The 21,383-nt window shown below is 33.7% G+C and overlaps 1 protein-coding gene across 1 annotated transcript in view; it reads right to left on the minus strand.

Annotated features, from left to right (window-relative positions):
- The window catches only part of Ggamma30a (G protein gamma subunit 30A), a 29,947-nt gene extending 11,623 nt beyond the window's left edge, over positions 1 to 18,324 (minus strand). The window contains exons 1-2 of the mRNA XM_064039828.1: positions 18,243 to 18,324; positions 9,887 to 10,009 (exon numbers count right to left, since the gene is read on the minus strand). Coding sequence (XP_063895898.1) covers positions 9,887 to 9,999 — 113 coding nt within the window. The 5' untranslated portion in view covers positions 10,000 to 10,009; positions 18,243 to 18,324. The remainder of the gene's footprint in view (positions 1 to 9,886; positions 10,010 to 18,242) is intronic.
- Between the last annotated feature and the right edge of the window lie 3,059 nt (positions 18,325 to 21,383).

The raw sequence follows: 21,383 nt of genomic DNA on the forward strand, positions 1-21,383 counted from the left end.
ATAGAATCGATGCCCCTTGTTTTTTTTTTAACTAATTGTGAATTAACTACTTGAAAACTCTCATAAACCTAGAAAAGTAAGCTCTAATTATATTACAGAAACAGAAGCCAACAGAAGTTAATTATAAAAAAGTACTACTTCTACAAAACATGGAACATAAAAAAATGATATGAAGAGAATTCGAGCCAAATCTCAAATATGGCCAGCTTTTCTTTCCGAGCGAAACAGCTATATCGAAGGAGGGTGAAAATCCTCCCCTGTCACATTTACAAAATGAGACCACTCCGTTTTTGGGTCAGCCGTTTTGAGTACACCAATGTGTTTATGTATTTAGAATGATATAATCACCTCTTAGACACGGGTTATTGATCATCAGAAAACGGTGGACTTGTTATGAAAATTTCTCGTTTGAGAAATTCTTTTCAGAGTTTACTGCCGGTATTTCTCGGTCATTTGCTGATGCTACCTGTGAATTTTTGTATGATGTTTTTGATGTTGGTTTAGAGAACAACTGCAAAACTGGTGAACAAACAAATGGATATGTCCCTGTAAGTATTTAGCAAATGTGAATGTATGATATAAAGATAGGTTAAGTAATATTTCAAAATCAAGCTAAAAATTATTGAATTGATTGTAATTTCGAAAAAGACTGAACTTAATTAAAAACGATTATCATATAAATTGAACAAATATTTCCACTTGAGTTATTTTCACATATACTTCTGTATTTGCTCACCGATGCATAAAAACGCATCGAATTAAGACCTTTATAGTTCGTTACACAAGCTTTTTCAAAAATTAGGCCTGTTCACTGTTCATGGGCTGCCCTATAGGGTGGCCAAATCCACCCTCTGACAGTAGCACCGTGACTCGGTTTTTAGGTCAGTTATTCTGAGTAAAATGGCAATATGTTGATGACGTTCTTATTCCAAGGGAACGTGGATAAGTGGCGGTTTTAGCGTTCCGGAGTCTGTTCGAGGCGTATTGTGTTGATACGCATTGTAAATTTAGATTCTTTTGATGTTTGGCACTTGGTCTTTTTTTGGATGTGAAAGATTTTTATAGTACTTATCGGGATTCTTGGATTCGGATTTAGGATGAAGAGAAGAAAAAAACTTGTTATGTAATTTTGCATATTTGGGCATCTTAAGTCCAATTGTTATGCTTAAGTAATTTATTATGCTGTGCTATTTAAATAAATCCTTACAGTGAATAATTATGATAAATTGTTGTGAGTTTTTGTACATTTATTATTTGTCTCGTTCAAAACCTTTTTGTGTTATTAGGCGTACGTAATATTATAATAGTCAAAGGCATTAACGGTAGAGAAACCTCCGTCACAAGGAAAATATTTTTTTTTATGCACGAGTATTTCGTTAAGTATGTCACGAAGGCTTTTGATTTCCTTTCTATACCTATTCTTCTGTATAAAATGTAAAGTATCGGCATATTAAACCCGGTTTAGAAGCTCTTTTGAAGTGACCTTGAGACGTAAAAAAAACATGTGAAGATTGACAACTTTATTACCAAAAAACCTATTTTTCGCAAGTTATTCCTCAAGGCAACATTCTTGGACCTATCTATTTTTCGTCCTTTTACCAAATACGTTATAATAATATCTTCACAAACGAAATTATTTTAGGAACATGCTTGTAATAAATGTGAGTAAAACCTCGCTCTGAAGGACAGTGGAATTTTGGGTCAGTTGTTTCATATAACTGTGTATGTATGTATGTCATTATGTTGTACATACATTTGTAGCTGTATAAAGAAGACCCATGTTTGCTGAAGGACGTCTATGAGTTGTTTTACAGTCTTTGTGAGATTTTATCTCTCATGTCATTATGACTGTTTGTTTCTTCGCATATTTCTCTTTCATACTCGCAGATTTTACATTTGCGTAGACAGTGAACTTTAATGCAGTAATATAATTCTTTTAATGGTTATTATATTTTATTTCATTCTCATACATTCAATTCCTCTATATTTAGAGGTTTTCTGTACAATAAAGCAGCGGTTTACCGCTAATATTATTCAGGTGATACCGTAAATTAATTTATATTTCTAATAAATAAATCTAATTTACACAATTAGACAGCTAACCAAAGTATAGTAGAAAGTATAAAGTACAGTATAGAAGATAGCACACGTCATGCTTTTGTATTAAGTCCGAAATAGCAGTAAACCCATAAACAAATATTGATGGCTCATTTTCGCAGCACGTGTACAAGTATCTGCTTTTTCCAAAACATTTGTCCTTTTTATAGTACAAGCGAGGAAAATGAAAAACCACCTGATGCCGCTCGTAAAATTTTAAGAGGAACGTTTTCAGTACGTCGAAGTTTTTTTTATGTACGTTTATGAGTACCAAGTGTGTAATATAAGTTGGTACGTGGTGAATTAAGAATACTGAATTGTAGAGATATGGTTAAATGGTCTTGGTAGTCTTTTGTTTTTAAATATACGAAAAATGGAGATTATTAACAGACAAAACAGTTCACCAATGCAGAAAGGAGCGCGGTATAATGCAGAACCAGTTTTACCAATTTTTTTGCCAAGTAGGTACAAATTCAAATAAAATTAATATTATAACTGACGCCAGCCAAATGTCAGCTTAACATAACTATTCATTGTTATTTCCTATATACAGTTTTTGTCGAGTTTCTTATGAACACAAATTCTACGTAATACAAAGAAGGAAAATATCCGATTCTTATTTAAATAATACCAAAACTAAGATTTTAATGGATACAGACTCGAAGAAGTATATTTAGTTATAAAGAAGAAGATTGATATCACGGTCTATTCTAGTAATACTTCCAGAACCATCATACTTATCAAAATGAGCGAAAACACGATTGTCATCATTATCATCACCATCAAATTCAGGCAAACAACCATTAAAGAACATTATGTACCAAAGATGGCTAAAATTAGCATTTAACCTACGGACTGAAGTTTCAACGTGTTAACATCTGGGAAATTCGAAACTCGCTTAATCAAATTGCACGATAGCAAGACAAATTCTTGGAATATTTTATGCAACGATTTTCATAAACCAGTGATAAAATGAAAATCGAAGAAAAATGATAAATACACCTAGGATATATAGATACACCAGATTATATAGTGTGTAACCATTCGGTATAAACGCGGTGCAAACAACCTTATACAAACTGCTTCTTCTTCTAAATGTTTATGTATGAACATGATGTTTTTAAAAACAGAACTTGCAATAAAGTGAGATTAACGCACGACAGAAGCACTAGCAAGCATTGTGAAAGCAGATAATACGGAAGCCAACTAAGTGCTGTTGTGAACTAAATCACATGACACAAGCCACTCTTTATCAGAAGAAAAACCTTCACATATTATAGTCGACGACAAAATGACTAACAAAACATTTTCTGCTTTAATATTCAAGCCAAAGAAAGCGAAAAATTTCCCATCATTTCGAGTCCTATCACGCCCAAGTAAAAATGTATTATTAAACAAGGAAGAAATGCTGGCTTGCAGAAATGTCAACGAAATGTAATTTAAGACAAAAATAATTAGGTTAAGTGTCATACTATTCTGGGGTAAGAAATCATGTAGGGTTCTAATGAGATAATTGTGTTTGCCTTTCACGAAGGTAAGATTATATTTCTTGATAGTTAAGGAAAGGAACAAAAGGTGTGGAGTTAATCTTGCGGCGAAAATTAGATTTGCTGAAGGAAAAAATGTTGAGGAGGATATTCTTTGTAAAGCTGAACTGTGAACGAAAGGTTATTTAGCCGTATTTGGCTGTAAAAGAAAGTTACTTTATCAGAGATTAATCTTATTGAAGCTAGTTAATCGAATGAGGATGTTAAAAGAACACTACGCATTACCTACCAAACTATATACTTATGTTGGTAAGTAGGTATAAACATAAAAAGTATGGGGAAAGGGAATAGATTATCCACTTCGCTGCTAATGAGTAGCCAGCTGAAAGGGTTTCTACTGACCCGTTTGTCCAGTTCATTCCCTCTACCGTAAAGTTTTACGTTAAGCATTCGATACCTTTTACGACACGCCTTAACACGAAACTACGCACGCCATGTAAGTGAGCAGTAAGAACTTTTACGGGTCCAAAAGGCCCCAAGAACACAAAGTAAGTATGGGAAAAAAAGGCTCTAAGAAAATTGCGAAACCCTTTTACTTGGAACTTTGTGAATAACGCAGATCATAAATCAGTAGCAGATGAAATATAACCGATGGGGAGAGAGGCTTATTATGGAAGTATAAATAATGTGAAATATTCCCATGCGATCGGAAATCTATGAGCTTTTGTATTGGTTTCGTTCAAGGGTAAATAATGGGTAGTTGTACGGTCAGGGTGTGGAAGAAGTTTGGTACTTAAGATTCCTTGCTTTGTGATTGCTACAATACCTTTATCATTCAAATGTGTTGTTATAACATCAAAAATTACTTCTGTAGGTACCTTATAATCCATGTCACTGAAAACTCAACCAGTTGTAAAATAAATGTATCAGAGTATCCTGTTTACTGAATTACTTATGCTTCGACTTATTCCACTCGTACGTGTATTGTATGTATGTGTGTGTTTGTGACGTCATTATCAACACATGTTCAGCGACCTCGACATATACAAGGACTTTGTTTGAAACTCATGTTTTGAAATAATTAAGAGCTTCTTTTATTTTGAGAGTCTGTTATTTAATTTTGGATACTTCAAGTAAAATTAATTAAGCGAATGTTTGGCGAGATAATTATAGTTCCTCCGTTTTTTATCTGCAAGTCACTCTATCATCTTTCTTGTGTCTATTTCCTTTTTGCTTTTGATCTAAACTATTTCTCATTTCCTAATTTTGCCTATCTTATACTTCTGTATGAGCTACCAGTCATTAGTTTTGGGAGAAAGATCAACCAACTCACTTATGAAGAAGAATTTTGATATACATATTACAATTAAATGCTTACGTTTAAAGTAAATTGTAGCTAGTACAGTTACGGTATAAAATTAATGCTTTTATGGTAATCCGTTTCTATCACCGTGAGAAATCGTTTCGGTTGAAGTCCTATTGTTTAGTTTTCAAGATTCTATGAGAATTCGTTTTAATGTGTTGGTCATTATAATTTATAGTAACACTTATAATGTTGAAAGGTTTTTATTTGTTTAGTGTGTCTTCAATGTTTTGATTTTATAGACTTAAGTTATATTTGGGTGGGTAGAAGCAATCCAGATTAAATGTTGATTGAGCCAATATTTTTTTTCCTTTTGTGCATCGCATTATTTTGACCAATTCTTTACTGGGTCTCAGACCTTTTTACGAAATTAATCAAATATATTTTCTCTTTAAAACAGAAGACTTATATAATCCAACCTTTTTTCAGGTACTTAAATCAAATTTTCGTAGAACTAGGTGTTTTCGAAGCGTGGGTGAAACAGTGGGAAGAAGCTAGTTTTCAGATCTATTTTTGAATCTGTAGTGATTGAGTACTGGTGAAGATTTGGATTGATGTTATAGTCAAATAAATCAGCTTGAAATTCGATTTTGTTTTGTTTTTAGTACTACGTGGAAATATTTTATAGGAAACAAAAAGCTAATGCCAAGAAGCTATACGGTTTATTATAGTTTCAGCCATCGTGCACATCTACTGTTAGAGGTAACCCATTTTTTAATGTTAAGTATATGACCCCAAAAACATTATGGGTAGGCAGACAATATGCTCTGATATCACGCATGTTATTATATTTATCAACCTTTCATGTTATTACATTTTTAACTATCATTGAGCATGATAGCTATAGGTACCAATTACCCACTAAAAAAATAGTTTTCAAGTAATGAGGAAATAAACCCATTCATCTTTGTGTAAGAAAGGACTTGTACCCTTATTTGGGATATAAAAAAGTCTGATGATGATGATGAAAAATTGCTTTTATACATATAATGACTGGTTTTCAAGATTTCGATTAAACAGAACATTCATTTATAGATTGACTCCTTATGCGCAATCGTAAGCGCACTCAATCGTATATTGACAGTTGTTTTGATTGGACCTGTGTTGCCAGATCTTAGAAATTCTCAATGTAAAACTTAGGGAGATTACCATAGATGATTTGAGTTGTTTTTTTTACGGATGGAAGTCAAGGAAAGATTGCCGATGGAGAATTTTTGGTAAATGAATTACAAATAGTTCTGATAACAAAAATGGTATGGCAATATTTTGAAGTAGGAAAATTCTTGCAGTGTATCTGAAAGATATCATATCTCATATTCCGGATTTGGGTGAAATTCGGAAGTGGAGAAAGCCACGAGAAACAGCTAGGTAGAGATAAAGATGGTGTTGTTAATAATAATAATACCTGGTTTAATAACAAAGGTAAGGTAAGATATCTTGCTAAATCTAAACAAGTAGATATATCTACAAAGCCTGTTGTAACTAATATTAAGCTAATGGCTTACGATTCACTGAACTTTAGTATCTGTTCAATCGTGTAGCGCCCAGCTCTAATATATTACCCTTTTTAATATCAGGGTAACAAAGGTACGTTGTATTGCGCAAAATAGTCTTAGCCTTTCTCATAAAATTAAATAGATAATGTTAGATAAAACTTGATTGATTTGAATAAAGCCATCAGATTCGTTAAAATCTTAGAAGAAGAAGAGTGTTATTGCACGTAAACAAATGTATTTATTGGTGCGGGCTACCGTTAAGATACATCATCGAATACGATACAGATATCGAACAAAACTTTACGAGGACATGACGCTAATATTATAGAAAAGTAAAAAAGCAGTCAGAAAATACATTCAGCTAACAAAAGGAGTAATAAAATAGACTAGAAAGATTGGATAAAAGATAATAAAAAATATTGTCACACCTATATTTTGAGGACTATTTCATCAAGTGACATTTACAAATTACCACTACTTAATAATTTCCCTGAATTTGAGGTAACCCAAGAAAGCCTGGTATCACTTATGCGCGTGGGCAGGACCGTATGTTTGTACTAGTCAATCTGATTCGAGTGTGGTAACCGTCGATTCGCACGGCCGTTCGTTACCACGGTTTCATAAAAATAATTCAAATAACGGAAGCTTGAATGAGAGAAAAAAATCTACTTTAGATCTAAGATTATTTTTGATTTATTGGAAAGGTGTGGGATATTTCTATCTGTGGGATGATGCTGTGTGATTTTTAGATAATAATAGATGCTGATCTTTTGATAGCGTCAAAGTAAAGAGATTTGAAGATGGAATTAAATTAGGTACCGTTACAGAATGCAGTTTTATACGACTTTGTCTTGGGAATATTAAGGCCATGAAAAATAGGCACTATTAGAACACAGATTTACTTAAAAAATGAAATAAAACTGAGAGCAATCAAACTCTGATGGAAAGCTTTTGCAATATCATCATAAGGCCTACGACGGAATCTGAAATGATCTATTAAAGATTCAGAATGTAACTACCACGTTTCATTTCTATGTTACAAAACAACAGTGCCTATTAAGTATATCACTCTAATATTATTTCCATCATGTGAACTATAATTAAAATGAATGGATCTTTTATGACTAAAAATAGATACGAAGCTACGATAAATGATACATAAGCACGTCACATTATTGTTCTAAGAAACACAGATGCTACATAATTAGCAGCAATCATAAAAACTCATAATGATGATACTATAAACTCATAGTTCACACTGTTTTGTTACGACTAAGCTTTAGTTAGAATTGAAACTAGGTAGGATCATAAATATGGATGTTTGGAAACTGAAAGTAGAAAATAGACTAGCTAACAATGATGAGTGAAATAACAAAATGTATGATTTTGAAGATCAGTTGAGTAACTTGATTTAGCCTTATGAATATGGAGATGATGTCAAATCAAAGATGAAAAAACTGCATGATCTGTTAGAGGATATAAGTGATTCGATAGAATCTAGTAAAATAAAATAAAAAACTTTATGATATGAAAAAAATGGATCCCATCAAATATGTATACACGAGTTGTTATTACTGTATTGAAAACATTAGTAATTTCGGTAGCTAAGAAATCCATCACAATAAGGAAACTGGTAGTTATGAAATATTATTGTATGTAGGTAAACCAATTAATTTATGCCCACATCCTCAATATTAATGTCACAATACCATTGAAATAGGTCAAAACAATTATACTTTACATAGATGATAATACGGCAAAACATGGTAAATCTGTTTGCGATGAAAAAAAGTTAATTGCTGACTTGAAGGTCATCATCATCAGGCTTTTCGTACTACTGCTGGGCATAGGTCTCCTCTCACACAGAGATGGACTATGACACTTCATGATAAAAAATGACAGGAAAAAAATTATTTGCACAAGTCATATCAAGCATATCAAACTGCTGGAATATATTGCAGGTGTATCCTTAGATGGTAAAGTCTAGGAGGATATCATGATAGAATAATGAGAAGATTATAACTGTTAGAGATAATGAGGTGTGAACAAAATGCTCTAGATAAGCTTAGAAGAGATTTAAATATTGAAATATTATCACATCTAGTATGAGTTAAATTTCGATCAGGCAGGTACCAATGATAACCTTTCTGAGGAAACCTGGATTTTAACAAACATGATGATACATTCTCTGTATGAGAGAAGAGACTGCAGACCAGCAGTAGGACGATGATTATTAAGGAGTCCAGCACATAATTATGTAGTTGGGAATAAACTAGATGAATCAGTAGAAAGCAAATATGATACAATTTCTACAGGATATAAACAGCAAAATACCCATAACCACAAACAACAAAGGTTGTTAATTGACTAAGGGTTTTGTATTTTTTATTAGATACATTTTCCTTCATGAGCAGTCAGGATTTAAAGGATATTCATTTTAAAGTAACTTACAAGTTAACAGACATTTAGATTTTTGGCTCTAACTGAAATGACTATTGGCAAAAAATAAGTAAGTGTAGTAAAAGATGAAGAATCTTGAGGTGATAGCAATAAACACTCAAATATCTACAAGACGAAATTAGGTAACTAAACACAACTGAAGCAAATACTGAAATATATCATACAATTTTGGTACGTCTGTCATACTTCAAAGATAAGAACACGAGACCCGGAGGACTGTTAATATAATTAACACATAAAAGCATTAATAACAAAAGCTTCCTCAACTGACGTCATTTCACCTGTCAAGGAAACCCATTGACAGTTGTGTTAGGGGGCACGCAGCCAATCAAAAATGTACCAAATTACAATCAACACAAGGCGTAAAATAGCACTCGCGTTACACTGTTAGTCATAATTTTTTGGTAGCACACTTCATATCGATTTGGCGTTGTGTTTAGTGTCAGACAGAGTACGTGAAAAAAATGACAGTAGGCACGTTCATGGGATTTCCTAGTCACGAAACTATATGCGTATGTAAGTAGAAAAAATATCGATTAATGCTATCCAAGTGGAATTTCTGGAGTTCAAACGTTGAACCCAGCCCAGAATAATTATGACGAAACACACAGAAATTGCTCACTACAGAAATTAACTAAAATAGGACGAATATGACACGTTTTAATTGAAGCAAATGGATCATTGGTGTAGCGACAATTTTGTGCGAACATAGACCAATTGGTACAAAAATAATAACATAAAAATAGTACGAAAAAAATATAGAACGACACAAGGAATCTAATCACATCGATTAAATAAAAAAAACAGCATACATAATCCCTTAATCGCTGCACGCCCTCCACGCAATTTTGTACCTTTGAGTCGTTGATAAAAGCACTATTATCCCTTGCACACACACAGGGCGACTCCCGCTCCCTTGCACTACACATCATGGCCACTCACAATACTAATATTTTTAAATTTTTAAATAAAGAATTACTCACGCAGCAATGCTTTTTGAAAGCGGCCAGCGTTCCATTGACGCTTGGTACTTCATGTTTTCAATCTGCTTTTTGAGTGCTTCTTTGTCCATGGCTGCAAGAATACTAGGGTCCATCGCGCAGAATCTGTGGTGTAAAACACGCACACATAGTTAGTATACACTGTGTCTGTGTGAGTGAGGGACGACTAGCGTACAGTCGCACACACAAAGGTCTCGGACGGAATTTATAATATCGTAATTTAATGCTACTGTAAATGGAGCGGTAAACATCTATTGTGATATTTATTGTTTGTGATATTAGTTTTTGTGTAGTACGAATAGTGTTTTTTTCTTAAAATGTTTTTTTGTAGTTGTAAAAACATTGTATTGACAATGTTTTCTAGGAAAACTGTATGGAAATTAGTTAACTACGTAACATTAATAACGATATTATAATATATATAAGTGATGTTATTTACAGGTAAATAAATAATTGTATAAGAACACATTTACGAGTTCAAATAATAAATTGAACGTATAAATTATAAGGACATTAATTAATTGCTATTCAAAGATAAATAAACAGTCAAAAGTTGGTAATAGGTACGTACTTTTATATCAAACACAAATCATACAATATTATTATGAAAGGTATCGGTTACAATGTAGAATTTGCTTAAACAAAATAAAACCAGTTCTTAACCATAAAAGCACACTATTAGAATTTTCGCCTCTGCTTCCATAATGACGCTCATTTCCATTTAATTTAGTTTTCTCTTCTAACCTTACCTAACCCAATTAAAGCAACACCACACAATTCGTTTAATTTCAACACTTTTGTTCGCAACTGTACCATAGTGCTATCTCTTTCCAACATTAGGGGAAACTTGTCTATGTGTGGGTGAGCGTACGTGTGTAGGTGATGCGCGCGCAGAACTTTACAGTTTCTATGACAACCCCTTTAGGAACATTGAAGTTAGGTTGCGCAAAGTTAGTTAGTATACCCTCACTGAAAAATAAACCTTATTTACGTAAATATAGAGTTGAGTTTCAATTGTTGTTTCAGTTGTAAAATTAATGAATTAAAGCGTAATGCCCTGTAGTTCTTGGCGTTTTGTACACCATTATTCTTTGTTTTCGGACGGCTGTCATAGAGGGCTCTGCACGGACCCATTGTGAACGTTCGGATACGGGCATCACAAGATGTTATATAAAATATTTCTGTATACTGAAGCTATTAAGACTGAAGCTAGTTTCAGTTCTTTTCAGAGAGAAAGTATAATATAAAATAATGTATAGATAGAGGGGCATTTATAAAGTGGAATTATATGGAAGATTAACCTTACTTTGCTTAACTATATAGATAGGTACTTATTATTAGGTCTGATGACCTTGAAAAAACGGAAATAGCCTAAGTTTAAAGGTTTATAAGATAAATCACTTCATAGATTTGAATTTGGGAAATGTCCAAAAAGAAAAGAGAGGATTTATCCTTCTATTTGTCTTTCCCTGATTACCGTAAGCGACAAATAAATTAACAAATTAATCACAGCTAGAAGCAAGAAATCTTGAGATAATAATTAATTAAAAAGTACAATGGGAGAGATAAGATTTTTATTCAGATAAAAACAATAGGTTTCGCTTATTTTTATAATGCAAACACTGGGAAAGTCGGGAGAGTTCAAGCCGAGGTTTTTTATTCAGCTTTTTAATTTATGCATCATACTTTTGCCTGGAGGGTTTGAATAAGCTGGTCCGTGAACAGTTGCCTTGGATTCAGTAATGTATAAAGTAAAGCTGCGCTTGGTATGGATCATATCTTTAACATCATCATCATCATCTGCCTAGCAAACCCAACTACATATGTTGGGATCGGCTACCAGTCTATTCGATGCAACTGAGTACCACTGCTTTACAAGGAGCGACTGCCTATCTGAGCTCCTCAACCCAGTTACCTGGGCAACCGATTACCTCTAAGTAAGACTAGTTGTCAGACTTTCTGGATTTTGAATACCTACCCGTGACGACTGCCAAAGATGTTTGAATTATCAAACCTTTAACATTAACTACATTTAATTTACTTGAAATTGCGAAAAAGCCAGTGTTATATCCTAACTGTTATATTAAAGTAACGTGCTTGAGAAAAATATTAGCCAGACGATGTAGGTATCATCTGAGTACCAGTATTTTACATGGATCGACTGCCTGTCTGATCTCCTCAATTGAATTATCTGAGCGGCTCGGTACCACTTTGGTTAGATTGATAAGATTTTCAGCCATTCGATTACTGGTAACGATTTAAAATGGTACCGGTACAATGTAGGTAAGTAAATTAATTATTGCTTACAACTAAAGCCTTCTTTAAATAGGTATACTACTGTACTTTTATATTATTGAAAAGTATAATATAACAATTAGTATGATTGTTTAAATAATCTGCTGTTTTTTTTTTAAGTGTACTAAATAAACCCAACGCAACAGGCTTTAAATGAATCTCTGTGACATAGTCTATGAGTACGAAAGTTTAGAAGTGGCATATCTTATAAAATCATTTTATAAGTAAAATATTCCTAGATTAAAATACTGTGACCAAAAAACCTCGTTAGACTAAAAAACAAAATATTTTTTCTAGTCTCAAAAATCACGATTATCATTATCATAGGATTTTTGCAACAAAGTTTTTGTAGTTTTTGTGTGATAGCTGCATTGCGCTTACATTTATGTCAATCAAAGTGGACATGCAGATGTTATGTTATATTTATGTTTTTAAATAAAAATATAACAGAGATATTGAAACACGTGATGTTTTGTAAATTATTATAAAACATAAGTGATTATAGTATTTTATGTATAAAACAGATTGAAAAAATATTTAACTGTTGGAAAGTTACAGTATTCCGAAGTAACATAAGCTATATTTTATCCAGGTACAGGAAAAAAACGGCTAGTCGTTTATACTACAAGAAAGTAACTAAGCCTACTAGGACACATACTTAATCATCTCAAAATCCCAACAAGACGTATAACACCATAGACACATTATGTCACTAACAGGCCTGCTTACCATTTTAAACGGTGGTGATATCGCGAACAAACGACGATCGTTATCATGGGACCTTACCCTTATAGTGTTTGGCTTGAAAGTAGGCCTGCTATCTAAGGTATTAACATAATAGTTTCTTTTGTTTACGTTAGTACTCGTAATCTAGTAGTATTTTTTTGCAAACTGATCAATCTCTACTGTTATAAAAATAACTGCTGTATCGATTTGAAAATCCTGTTACCAATAGAAAACCTAATCTTATTACCTTCTTAGTGAGTGTATTTTTAACCCTGGTATCGGAAGATTTTCCTCAAAAAAATAGTAAGGTAAGTCATAAAAACTACAATACCCTTAGATACCTCTAACAGCAATATCAATTAAACGTATTTTTGATATAAAAGCAACAGCATCAGAATCGTTTAGTTAACGAAAACTTTAAGCTAATGTTTAAAGTTCTTGTTTATCTTTGAAGTTAAAACAATTTAGTTACTCCGACAAACGGTAAACAAAATTCTGTTGATACGACTAAGACAAGTAAAACTAAGAATTTTCCTGTTTAATATTGCTACTGAAATTGCAGAATTTATTTAAAGAAATCACTCAGCTGCGCAGGATTTGATACAAGTGAACAAGCATTTTCCCAGACACACATGCACTCTCTATTCTTCAGTCTCATAGACGCGACCGGAGAAGAAAAGACCCAGGGGTGCATTAGTCATCAACTACCTGAATCCGAGCAGCTTTGTGTTTTTGAACTGCCCAAAACCCACAAGGCGATTTCGGGCCGATCCAGAAATCAAACTCGAGCCCCTGTTTACAGTATTCGAGCTTAGTATAGGCTAAAGTTTGAATATAGCCTTTTTACGGAAACTAATTCTTACTTTATTCTTATTCTTAACAACATAACTAAAGTTATTTCTAAAACTACATATTCTAACATTTCTTAGCTCCTAGTAAACTGCAAACAGACACACGGAAACGTGGCGAACTTAAATACGGTTGTAATTCAATTTGTTAGTACTCACCGGCTTCGCAAATATATCCCTGAGCAAATGTGTACGTCATTTATATGCTAACTAATATTATACATATTATAGAAAAGGTGTGGTTGTTTGTTTGTTGAGTTTAAACCTAATCTGTTAATTATATTTGAAGAAGTAATCATTTAAACGAATGCCTCCATGTTTACGATGCAACTTTAATTCGTGGGGCCTGGTTGTCAATTGAACATCTTTGGCAATCGTTACAGGTAGTTAGAAGCCAGAAAGTCTGACAACTGGTCTTATCAAGAGGCATAGGGTTGTCCGGGAAACTGAGTTGAAGAGGGCAGATAGAAAGTCACTTCATGTAAAACTACTCAGCTGTATCCTGATAGACTGGGAGGTGACTCCAACATAGTAGGGACAACGAAACAAAAACGAGGAAGTGACAGTAATTGTAAGGCTATCAAAATACTGGATTGTATTAATTTACATTTAAAAAAATAATAATATGTAATACACCAAAGCTTAATTTGAGAGGTCTTACATAATTACTATTACAGAGTATTACAAAGCTTGCCATCTCGATGTTAAAACTGACCTTCATTTAGTCCGTCTAAAAACTTTGTCCAAGTAATTTATTCAACCAAAAGTTGAATACACCATTCAAAACACAGCGTGTAATGGTGCTCCCACATTGCCGTTAGAAAATGTTTAATAACGTTAGTAAACATTTGTTAGCAAACATTTAATCACAAATAAATTTTCATGTTAGAAAATGTTTAGTAATGTTAGTAAACATTTTATGACAAAACAAATTATAACAAAATAAAACATGTGTTATCTTTTGTTTGTAAACATTTTACTTTTTTAAACAAAAAATAAAAGCTATTCCAATGAGCAAATCTTCTTCCATTTTCGTGTAGACGTCCTCGGCCCTCAGAAGGCGAAACCAAACTGCGAGCCAAGATGTTATAAAATGTTTTTACATTTTCCACCAATGTAGGAGCACTAATAACATGTACCTAACAGTTTCTAACAAAGTGCAACAATTGTTAACATTTGTTAGTAAATTTTTGGTGTTATAAAATGTTTACAAACATTTTATAACGGCAATGTGGGAGCACCATAAGATAAAACTGAGATTATCATTATTTATATTTAAATCAGCCTTGTGCCTAACTTTTTGAGACAAGAGGCCTTGGGCCCTGGACAAAGGCTAATTTGATGGTATCTTAGCAACAGATGTCGTTGCTAAAAAATGGGCCTTGTAGCAATTTGCTTAGGATTTTGGATAATAATATAATTTGTACTGTAGATACGTTTTGAGTGTTTTATTTTTTTATTATTAAATCCGAAAATAAGTTTTGTGTATTTGTCTACTGGTTTTTAGGGTTCCGTAGCCAAAATGGCAAAAACGGAACCCTTATAGTTTCGTCATGTCCGTCTGTCCGTCTGTCCGTCTGTCCGTCTGTCACAGCCGATTTACTCGGAAACTATAAGTACTACAGTGATGAAATTTGATGGGAATATGTGTTGTATGAACCGCTACAAAAATATGACACTAAATAGTAAAAAAAAGAATTGGGGGTGGGGCCCCCCATACATGTAACTGAGGGATGAAATTTTTTTTTTCGATGTACATACCCGTGTGGGGTATCAATGGAAAGGTCTTTTAAAATGATATAAAGTTTTCTAAAAAACATTTTTCTTAAAGTGAACGGTTTTTGAGATATCAGCTCTCAAAGTCGTAAAAAGTATGTCCCCCCCCTCTATTTTTATAACTACGGGGTATAAAATTCTAAAAAAAATAGAGGTGATGCATGCTAATTAACTCTTTCAACGATTTTTGGTTTGATCAAAGTATCTCTTATAGTTTTTGAGATAGGTTGATTTAACTGAAATTTACGGAACCCTTCGTGCACGAGTCCGACTCGCACTTGGCCGGTTTTTTTTTCTACTGACTCTTTTTAGGAGGTTTGATATTCGTACTAAATATAAATGTTTGTCTAACGGCCAGTTTCTTCATCAAAAGTTAAAGTTAAAGTAATGTCTAAAGTTAAAGTAACGGTCAAATTCGATTTTTCAAGCCTAAAGTGACAGCAAAATTATACTTTTACTTTAGACATTACTTTGACTTTTACTTTGGCTTTAACTTTTGATGAAGAAACTGGCTGTAATAGAACTTTAATTTTAGAATTATTAACTGTTGAAGACGATTATCAGTTAAAAATACATTAATGTATGGGAAAAAGGGCCCAAAAAAAAAACTGAGATATAGTTTATTTCAGCAAAAATGTCGTGAAAAATCCAACTTTTCTAAAGCAAACTGACACTCCAAATAACTAGGTACATACAAGATAATTTAAAGTCTGTTGTTGTTACTCTAAAGTCTCGGCGGAGTGATGAGCGCCGCTAAAGTTTTTATTACAGAAGTGTACCAAAAAAGATAACTTTTCATACAAAATGAATTCAGAATAAACTTGGGGAAATTCTTCTGAAGTTTCACGTATAATACAAATTCAATTGTTTTATGAAGATAATCCAGTTTAGACGAGTCGAATCAATTATGTTTAATAATGTTAAACAACAATTATGTTTATGTGCGACTGCCCATTTGACCACCTCAACCAAGTATCCTGAGTTACCCGATACCCCGTGACAGGATTGGTCGCCAAGACTTTCTGGCTTCTGACAACAATAAGACGGTCACCCATCCACGAACCAACCGCACCAGGCGTTGCTTAACCTTATGATCGGCCCGTCTCGAGCTCCTTTAAATTTAAATATACGTAGAAAAAATACCCTAACGAATAAAAGAAACACATTATCTTCGTGACAGACGGTGGGCCATCTGGAGTTCACGGCGACGAACAAACAAACAGACGAACGTTGTTTACTAAATACTAAGTACTAACAAGTGTTGTGTGCTTTCTGTGAAAATCTCTGTAAATACCCGTGCGACTCTGCGAGTGTGTGCGCTTTAGTTTTGTTTTTTTAAAGTACTTACTGGATTTTATTATTGTAGCCTTTTTGGAGTTACAGGTGGAAAAATGTTTACCTTCTACCAATTTTAGTTTTTTTTTTTTTTTAAATTGAGGACTGACTAAGCCGGTTTGGTTTACTTCAGTATCTGTATTAACATGTAGAAGAAATACATCTTTTTATTTTACTACCTTCTTCCAGCGCTTTGACGCTCGTCCTGAAGGACTATAATATTAAGAAGAGAAGCAGAAGAGGATAATATATATTTTAAGTAAACCTTTAGTTTCTGCGATTAGCGCGTTCAAGCAAGCAAACAAACTCTTCAGCTTTAATAATCAGTATTAGTTTCCTCCATATTCTAGATTAAGCTTCTTAATTAATCCTCGAAATTACCAATACATAAGAGAAAACCCAAAATCCCCAAACAGGCATTATTCAGGCGACTGCATGAAACTATCCACATATAACATCCAATATCGGGAAAGCCAATAAGGAAACATGATCAAAATAAATGGCTTGTCAAATAGAATCGTGTGGAAACTGAGCTCTTTTCTCTGCAGTTATGTGTGCCGAAGCTCTTCTATAGGGAATTATATATAGGTAGGTAGATATGTATATCTTATGACTAGCTTCTGCCAGCGGTTTTACCCGCTTCCCGTGGAAACTTCTCCATGAACTCTGATAAAAAGATTTTTTTTTAATCGAAACAGTAATTCCCGAGATTAGTGCGTTCAAACACACAAACAAACTCTTTAGCTTTATAATATGTGTATAGAATTTGGAATGCGACTGCTGTTCACGAGGTCCAAGGTTCGACTACTGGGTCCGACTGCACAATTGCTTTGTGGTTTTTAAGAAACTTTCACGAAGTAGTAAGTAGTCTGAAAGTTGGTGATTGATACACCCGAGCATCGGAGAGCACGTTAATGTCGGTCCTGCGCCTGATATATCTTTCTGTTGCTGTCAGATTGCCGTATGCTTTTTATACATATAATTAGCTTCCAATCTTACCTTAGATTAAATACCTAATTACCAACTTTTGACTTTTTAATTAAATAGAAATCCGAAACTTGCGTTCAACCCAACAGTAAGTTGTTTTTTAGTCATAAGCAATAAAAATATAGTGTCCTATCTTTCCAGAACAGGTATACGTAGGGTACATGTAGGGTAAGTTGCACCATTTAGCTATAGCCATAACCAAACCGTAAGTATACCCACTTGCCTCCTATCAGACAACTGACAATTGTACAGTTATGGTTACGTTTAAATGGTGCAACACACTGTATAACTTATTTTAAACTCAAAACATCACCAAACAAAATCCAATCATTACTTAATTTAAAACTAAAAAAAAAACATAGCAACCTTACCTTCTTACTAATTGCTTCTTATAGTAACTCTCGCTCCCGGAGCTGTATTTTCAGCTTAGCTAGCAGCCGCTTCAGTCTGAAACATGATGCGCAATGAATATTTTACATACAATCATGAGGAAGGAAAATCAAGTCGCCTGTACAAAGTTACCTAAATTCATCGTTACTAGGAATAGTAATATTGTGAATGAGGATGTTTGTTTGTTTGTCATACGATGTAAAACTGCAAATCCTCATCTTGTGGTTTATAATTGACATAATTTTTATTTGTTGAAAATAATAGGTGTGGCCTAGTCTATTGAATTTTGCTGGGAGACAAGTGAAACCGTATGTAGTAGCCAGTCACTCAGTTAAATATTGATAATATTACAATAATTGTCACTAAAAATTAATTATAAGGGCCGATGATAGGTTTAATATAACTCTGAAAATGTTTATTGTTTCAGTTACGAATGGAGAACAATGAAACTAAATTACTGACCAAATTGTTGAAACACAGGAAAGTAAAAACTATAATAATAATTATTTTTATATTATGGATACGTCTAACATGAATAATAGTGAGGTATTTCATAGTTTTTCCTTTACTATAATTTGTAATTATTATCCTTACTTCAATTGACAGTTTGAAAATAAAGTCGCACTTTTAACCAGCTGTGGCAGGTTGTTTCTTTATTTAAATTTATATAAAGTATCTTTTTTTTTATCTTAATTCAAATGAGTGTTGGAGGCTCCCATGAGCGCCGATAATAACACTGGCCAAAGCTAGTCTCATTCTACATTTGATTCTCAATATCAATATCTATGTCACGTAATGAGTTACAAAATCTCGTCGAAACAAACACTTTGATAACCTGCCCACTAGTATTGGCAATCATTGATCGTATTACCTACAACTATAAACCACAACGATAGATTTACATTTTAATTAATTCGAACTGACTTGTTGATCCAGTTACCAAGTTCTGGTAACCACTAGTTACCAGGCGCGACTACTGTGCACGGGATCTCAGGTTCGATTCGCAATCCCATCATCGTCTTCGTAGGAGTTATAAGAGAGGAAACCAAGGACTATGTTAGAAGTTCGTGGTGATGCATCCAGTGATCACGAAATTGTCATGGCTTCGCCTAATCTCTCTCTGGTCAAGCTTAATTGCCATCCATTTTATAATCGACGAACGAGGTTCTTCAAACCGTTGCATCTACCGTGTTTTTGGGTATAACAGTTGATACAAAACTTCAGTGGGGTTCACATATTTCTAGCCTCGCGGGAAGGCTTAGTTCTGCTGCCTATGCCGTCAGAAAAGTTAGACAGTTCACTGACGTCGACACTGCGCGATTAGTGTATTTCAGCTATTTTCACTGCGTCATGTCCTACGGTATTTTGTTGTGGGGCAAAGCCGCTGATATAGAGAATATATTTATTATACAAAAACGTGCTATTCGTGCAATATACAAGTTAGGTACCAGAACTTCCCTCAGAGAGTTGTTTAAAGAAATTGGTATTCTCACTGTAGCAGCACAGTTCATCTTTGCCAACATTATGTATATTAGACAGAACCTACATTTATACACCAAAAAAAGTGAAGTCCATAGCATTAATACTAGAAATAAGCATAAACTGTGCGTACCCTATCACCGGCTTCATAAAGTGCATGACACATTTCTGGGTTTAGGTATTCGTTTTTATAATAAGCTTCCTTTGACCTTACAAGAACTGCCGTTTAATAAATTCAAAGAACAAATTAAGGCTGTTCTTATAAAAAAGGCATATTACACCATCAATGATTATTTGAATGATAAAAATAGTTGGTCGCCATGATGAACGCAAGACAGCTATATTAGCTTTATTATTTAGATAATTTAAGTTTCTCCGATTCAATCTCTTGACTCAATGACATTTATTTTATTTTATTTTTATTTATTATTTAATTATTATTTTTTAAATGTTTTTAAATTATTGACAAGATACATTCTTTGTATTAATTTTGTTTTAGATTTTAGTAAATAAAACTACTTAGCGGGAACTGATAATTTAATCTTGATATTGATTTGTGTAGCAGTGAGTACGTCATGCTCCCTTAGACGGCACTGCTTGCGGTAGCGTCGGCGGTCGGGTTGCCTCCCTCCCTCAAAAATGTGCGAGGGGGGCGATGGCTGATCCTCGCGTTATGCTCGTGAACGGGTGCTGCTTGTGGTGCCAGGTCGTCTTACTGACTACATATTAGTTTTTTTTTTGTTTTTATTTGTAAACTCTTTTTACTTTACATATGTTCTGGCTGAGCGGTCTAATTTACTAATTTACTAGTTTACAAAGGAATAGCACATGTAGGTGGGCACTCCCTGATATTCTATTAACTGTAAATAATTGGAGGCTATAATTTTCTGTTCATCAAACATATTCAATGCTTGAGTTAGTTAAGGTATATAGGGTGAGTGCTAGCTAGCATGTGGTGTATAAATTATTTTTACTGTATTTTCCTCTATGGTAATATACAAATTAAATTGTATACAAATGTACATATCAAACAATGTTTAAGGTTCTTCTAACCTAACAGACAGACATGTGTTGCTGGGGAGTTTGTTGCGCCACTTCTTCTTCCCAGCAAAAACACATAGGAAGTGGTGAAGGGTGGGCGTTTTGGGGGTTGTCTTTTGTAAATTTATTTTTTTGACGTTCGAAAAGTGCTGTTTTGCAGCCAAGTTTGAATAAATGACTTTTGATTTTGATTTTGAAATCCATCACACAATTTGTTGTTTTTGCTTAGTCGAATAGACCAGAAAAAAGAGTATGGACTAAAAATCCGATGGAATATTTGCTTTAGAATTCCCTACAGAACCCACGGAAAAACACTAGCTAAGTATAAATTACTCCCACTGGCATAATAATACACGTCTATGGAATATGTATGCCATAAAACTAAAGCTGATTAAAATCAATAAAACTATACCGTTGTATAATAATAACAGTAACAAACGCTAGTATAAGTTTTAATTTCCCATGGGTTTACATCCCATGGGCACCATATACATTTCACCTTGAGTGCACGATGTCATTGTCAGAATGTAGGTAAGACATTAATATTTTATAACGACCCCCGTAGCTAGGTTGGCACGTGAACAATGGATAAATTACATTGC

Source organism: Helicoverpa armigera, chromosome 2, assembly GCF_030705265.1.
Source record: "Helicoverpa armigera isolate CAAS_96S chromosome 2, ASM3070526v1, whole genome shotgun sequence".
NCBI classification, from domain to species: domain Eukaryota; kingdom Metazoa; phylum Arthropoda; class Insecta; order Lepidoptera; family Noctuidae; genus Helicoverpa; species Helicoverpa armigera.